Source organism: Hibiscus syriacus, unplaced genomic scaffold, assembly GCF_006381635.1.
Source record: "Hibiscus syriacus cultivar Baekdansim isolate YM2019G1 unplaced genomic scaffold, ASM638163v2 tig00110937_pilon, whole genome shotgun sequence".
NCBI classification, from domain to species: domain Eukaryota; kingdom Viridiplantae; phylum Streptophyta; class Magnoliopsida; order Malvales; family Malvaceae; genus Hibiscus; species Hibiscus syriacus.
Genome location: NW_024062922.1, coordinates 606,433 through 611,917, shown reverse-complemented (window position 1 = coordinate 611,917; position 5,485 = coordinate 606,433). Strand labels below are relative to the sequence as shown.

The 5,485-nt window shown below is 35.2% G+C and overlaps 2 protein-coding genes across 2 annotated transcripts; one reads left to right on the top strand and one right to left on the bottom strand.

The window, feature by feature from the left end:
* Positions 1-552: 552 nt before the first annotated feature.
* On the bottom strand, positions 553-1,860 carry LOC120147331. Its single transcript, XM_039160728.1, has 4 exons — positions 1,319-1,860; positions 1,100-1,243; positions 923-1,006; positions 553-754 (listed from the first exon to the last, which is right to left on the bottom strand). Exons 1-4 carry the CDS (start codon positions 1,847-1,849, stop codon positions 674-676), a joined length of 840 nt encoding a protein of 279 aa, XP_039016659.1. The 5' UTR covers positions 1,850-1,860; the 3' UTR covers positions 553-673.
* Positions 1,861-2,626: 766 nt separating this feature from the next.
* On the top strand, positions 2,627-4,663 carry LOC120147337. The gene is made up of 4 exons (XM_039160734.1): positions 2,627-2,938; positions 3,035-3,181; positions 3,283-3,363; positions 4,481-4,663. Exons 2-4 carry the CDS (start codon positions 3,056-3,058, stop codon positions 4,661-4,663), a joined length of 390 nt encoding a protein of 129 aa, XP_039016665.1. The 5' UTR covers positions 2,627-2,938; positions 3,035-3,055.
* Positions 4,664-5,485: the final 822 nt, after the last annotated feature.

Genomic DNA, 5,485 nt, shown 5'->3' with positions numbered 1-5,485 from the left:
TTAACATAGCATGGAAATTGTGAGAAGCTGCTACAACCGTGGTGAAGCTATCACCAGTTGGTTTTTGCATGGGCACTGTACTGGAACAAGTATTAGCAATGTATCATAATATGCTAAGACTCTTCTTCATGTATATATCAAGGTGGATTGATTAAGTCTTCCTTTCTTCAAGTGTCATTTCTTCTAGTGTGTTTAGAGCTTCTAAATTGTTCAACATTATTCACCATAGTAAAACTTTTTATCACTAAACATTGTTTAATAGGAGAAGAATATACAAATTATATGTTTTTAAAAGATTTGAATAATTGTTTCCACGTTAGTGATTATGCTAAAAATCAAAATTATTACCTTTTGTCATTTAAGATTCCTAAGTAAAATAGAGATTGATGTGAGATTTAATTTAGAATTGGTTGTAGGTTGAATCTGAGATATTATTTTGTTATTTGATTGAATAAAGTATGAATAAAATTTCACACAATATTAACCTCTTTAAAAGAAAAAAATTCTAACATGATATATTATTTAACTTGAAAATCATGGGTTCGCCCCGTATATCATATAAGCAATCATCGCCTTCAATGCTGAAATACATGATATATTCTTTAACTTGATGAGTTCCCCCCCCCCCCCGGGGGTTTTTGGATTACATAACTTGTAAGCTTTGTTGTGGAAATTAGAAGCCAAAGGAACTCGCAAAATCTTCCCATAAATTCTGTGCTTCCTCATCTTTATCTAACATGGTGCATAGAATAGCCTGTAGATATATCCTGAAGGTTATGATTTCGAAAATTCTAGAAACTAGTCAACGAAGAATAAAAATCGGATCAGAAATCAAATTATCGCGACAATCGAATCATTGGTTCGATTGGTTTGATCTATTGAATCAGATAATTAAATATCCTACTAGATGGGTGTACCGAACCTTATAAAGAGTAGGCCGAACATCGAAATCTGAAATTTTTTGATCATGACTACTCATAAACTCGTAAGCTTCTTCGTATTTTCCCTGTTTGCAGATATTAATCACACATTATCAAGGAAAACAAACAAGAACACAAGAATTTTTAATCCAGTTTCTGAAAAAGTGTTGGGAAATTACCTGACTGATCATAATTTCCACTAGTACCATGTTCATGTAATAAGCGGACTCAGGTTCCGACATTTCATATTTCTTGTATTCATTCTTCAACATGTACAGTGCTTCTTCAGGCATCCCCCATTTCATTAGGCTCACGGCCTCTTTCTACAAAATTAACCTACAATGAGCTTAAAAGTGCTTAACAAGTGAAACTTGAACAAAGTATGTAAAGGAGTGAACCTTGAGTTGATCAATTTGATCCTTTGATGGAGCTGAATGCCTTGGACCGGAGAAATGCGACCCCGGATTGACGTCCCTCATCCTTCTTCCCTCTCTTGAAGAAAGGCTCACTGTCACGTCCAGCAATGACTTGAGTGCCATTTTCCTTGGCGCCGGAGGAGTAATTTGCTGGAAAGATGGAGCTTTCTGATAAATCTGTTGCTTTGGACCGGCCATAGCTTTGAAGTTCTTCTTACAGCCGCAGCCGATGATGCTTAGAGCGCAAGCTAAAGAAAGAGACACCCCAACTGCCCCTCGAACAACTTTGGCACAGCCTTTTTCGTTTTCGGAAGGCATTGATGAGTTAGACCTGTCGAGTGCAAGAGGTCCTGGAGTATAGAACCGATGACAAGGCCTGCGGTTCATCATGAAACCAGTCGAAACCGAAAAAGAACGGTTAAACCCGAAATGAAGTTTCGGGATTGTGCGGAGAGGCACTCGGAGGGAAATGATCGGCATAGGTCCATAGCCAGGACAAACTGCAGCCTCCATGAAGAAATTGATGTAATCTGGGAGGAATGAAATTAGAATACTTTTTTTTTTATTGATTGAAATCTTTAACTATTAATGCAAGGTCATTGGTTTGGAGAACAATTCCTAAATAAAGAAGAGAAAACACTCAAAACTCCAATATCCAATCTTTCAATGTTGTCAAGAAAGGCATCAGTTTATTGCTTTACAGGGAAGTAACCTTTGTTTACTGGCAAGGCATCAGCCAATATAAAAGTTTCTAGGATAAACTATGTATTTAATCATCCAATTATTCACATGGTTCCATTTTGGTCACCTAATTATTTGTTTTTCAAAATTATGCCTAATATTATGTTTTAGTTTCATTTTGGTCACCCACAGTTAAAAATTTAATGATGATATTGATGTCACCTCAAGTTAATACCATGCCATCATTGAGAAAAAAATAAAAAAAAATATAATATCAACAATTCTATTAATTTTTTAATAGCGGTTATCAAAATGAAATCAAAAGTTAATATTACGTATAATTTAAAAAATAATTGAGTAACCTAAACGAAACCGTACAGATAGTTGGATGACTAAATGCGTTGTTTACCCAAGTTTTTCTTTCATTTTTTTAAGAAACGGGTAAGGAATATGATGACTACTAGACTATGTAGAGGATTGTCTTTGCCTATCAAGCAAGCTAGAAATCAATATAATTTGATTATTTGACCACCTTTAATGGCCCCATTTTTATGCAGCTCTTTTCAAATACCCCTTTCATCTTTGATATATAACATTAAGGTCTCTTATGGCAAACTCGGCTCAAAAGATCAATTCAGAGAACAAATATGGAACAATAGCAGTGACAGCCACACCCTTTATTGTCATCGGTGGTATTTGCATCGGTTTCGGATGGCGATACGTGAGTCGTGTATGGAATTGGAAACCGAAGCCGAATCTCGCAAGGTCGATGTCGTTTGCAGCCCTCCATGGAGGTCAATTCGCTTTCGAGAGACTGGTTGATTATTACAATCATGGGGGAAGCCAACGAACGTAGAGGCTGATATTCAACAACTGAAGGATTTACTTGGAGCTGAACACCCTCGCTTCAAAGAAGTTCAGGTTTGAAAAAACTTGTACAATTTCACTAATTTCATGGTTATGAATTTCATGTGAAATGTGAAATTAAAATTTTGTTGTCTGCATTCGATCGGAAAGCGTGTTCTTGGGAGGCTGGAAATGAGCAGAAGAGAAGATGAAGCAATGGAAGTGCTTAAGAAAGCATTGGAAAAGGCTCGGAAGGAAGGCAAATCACATGAAGCTTATGAGATTGAAATGTTGCTTGCAGAACTGTACATCTACAAGGTTTCTTCCCTTAAATTTATCGACTTCAATTCTAAATTATAGCATATGGAACTATCTGCCATTGAAATGACCAACTAGTTTGATTTTAAATTTCTGTGTAGGGCGACCTTCAAAAGGCTTTGGACTGCAACTGCTTAAGAGAAGATGAAGGGGTTTCTGATGCACGCCGTCTTCTTTATAAGGTGATAAAAATGCTTATGTCCGATGCATAACTGACATTTATATTACGATAAGAGCTTTCAAGGGCATAAATAATTTTAACATTCTCATCTCATATCCGATACCCCAACCAGAATTCAAGTTATAGTTTCCAAATCTTAAAAATTTAAAATTAGGCTTATTGAAAAAAAAAATGTGTATACAAAGTCCATATTATATCTTTAGTTCATTTTAGATGTTGTAAAGTATTTTCTGTTAAAGATAAGTGTGTTTAACGTTTTCGAAATTATCATTTTAAGTATTTAGTTAAAAAAAAGTCATCAACTATTTAACACATGGCTCTTACGTGTTTATAGATATTTAAAAATTTTATTTTAGAGAACTTAGAATTATTATTATTATTAAAAATTCAAATTTTCTCTAAAATACAGAAGAAGAAAAAACTCCAAAACACCTAAATTTCCTAATTCCTAAGGTCTATTATCTTCACCGGCTAGTGTTACTATCGTTCTCTCCATTAGCCAGTAATTCGTTGTCGATTTTAATTTGCAGTGGGGATTTTAATTTGTAGGTGGGAGTCGAGATTTAAATTTGCCGAAAGAGGGTACTGGGTGGGTCTTAATTTGTTGGGCATTTTGGTTTGCAAAGGAGAAAGGACTATGGTAATGGGCAACGGGTAAGGTACATGGATTTGGGTCTAGAATTAGGGATTCTAAATATTTAGAGATTTAGAGTAGATGAATGGTCAATGAATAGATGACCATGGGTGTATGGTCTCTCGAAGATGATAACGGTGACCTTTGACGATAGTAAGGGGTTTGAAATTAGGGATTTTAAGAATTTGAGACTTAAGAAAAAATGGTTTTTTTTTTCGGGAAAAAATAATATTATTAAATTTTTTAAAAATAAAAATTTCAAAAAATAAAAATACGACATGTGTTGTATTTTAAATGGATAACATTGTTTTTAACGATGGTGATGAGCTAGACATTTAAAATAGTAATCTTGGAAACATTAGACAACTATAAATGAAAAATACTTTATATGCCTAAAGTAAGAAATAATAATTTATACCCTTATACTTCCATTAAGTCTTAAATTTAAGCGACACACCTGTGGTTGTGAATATGAAATTGCTAGGCTATAATTTCCTTGATGGACCAAAAAGAGGAAGAAGCCCGAAGCTACTGGAAAGACTTCAAGGAGATTCAACACACGACAATTCCACCAAGTTTCTATGAAGAAGAGTTCACTGAATTTAAGAATGCTGTGAATCTACTGAAACAAGATGTTGGTGCAGCAACACAAGGCAAAACAAAGTAACTGATTGGTCTCAACCAGAACACAAGTGCTTCCAAGATTTGGGTTCGCAACATTTTCTATCAGTTGGTATGATCCATTATGTGGCCTTGTAAGACTATAATTTGTTCAAATAAAAATCAAGGTTATACCAAACCCTGGGTTCCTACTGTTCAATGTTTCTCAAATCCTTCAGATTCGGTTATATAAATAAACTCCATATACATGTAATTGAATAAACAGTCTGCAAAGAATGGAGTAATTCAATAACATGAACGCACTTTAGATTTCCTTTCGTTCACTAGAATAATATATAATGGAAAATTCAGTGGGGCGGGTTTCACAGGGATCCGTCTCACTTCGAATCCAATTAGGTGGTGGGATGGGGACAAAAATTAAATTCACTGTGGGTGGTGGAATGGAGTATAATTTTTTGAACTCATGTTGAATTTATAATTTTCTTTAGAGAAGTCTCCGCCTTGATAATAGTAATTACTCCATTACAACTTCATAAGGAGTAGAGAAGTCTCCACTTGGAAGCGTCAGCATAGCTCATACAGGGAAGGAGTTGCCCCATACTCTAGCTGCCTCCGCTTTGTGGGTTTCGCTCAAAAGTCTCAGATGCCTCCGCTTAGCAACAAGAATTTCTCCGTTGTTACAATGAGCATCAAGACGTCTTTGTCTTAGCTAATAGAGATTAAACAAAGAGGTCCTCCACAATATGTTTAGCAATATATATATACCTATGCCCATTTACAATTATCCCAAAATAGGGCCGCCAACTCTCTGCTGGATGTATAGGAATTGAAACAACTCTTCCCAATTTAAGAATTAAGGATTCTTCAC

Excerpts from the sequence above, each read along its gene's own strand:
- LOC120147331 (XM_039160728.1), bottom strand. The coding sequence starts at position 1,849 with ATGGAGGCTGCAGTTTGTCCTGGCTATGGACCTATGCCGATCATTTCC. Across the intron at positions 1,244-1,318 it reads ATCAAATTGATCAACTCAAG|AAAGAGGCCGTGAGCCTAAT; the intron begins GTTCACTCCTTT and ends TTAATTTTGTAG. Across the intron at positions 1,007-1,099 it reads TGGAAATTATGATCAGTCAG|GGAAAATACGAAGAAGCTTA; the intron begins GTAATTTCCCAA and ends ATCTGCAAACAG.
- LOC120147337 (XM_039160734.1), top strand. The coding sequence starts at position 3,056 with ATGAGCAGAAGAGAAGATGAAGCAATGGAAGTGCTTAAGAAAGCATTG. Across the intron at positions 3,182-3,282 it reads CAGAACTGTACATCTACAAG|GGCGACCTTCAAAAGGCTTT; the intron begins GTTTCTTCCCTT and ends ATTTCTGTGTAG. Across the intron at positions 3,364-4,480 it reads CACGCCGTCTTCTTTATAAG|GCTATAATTTCCTTGATGGA; the intron begins GTGATAAAAATG and ends TGAAATTGCTAG.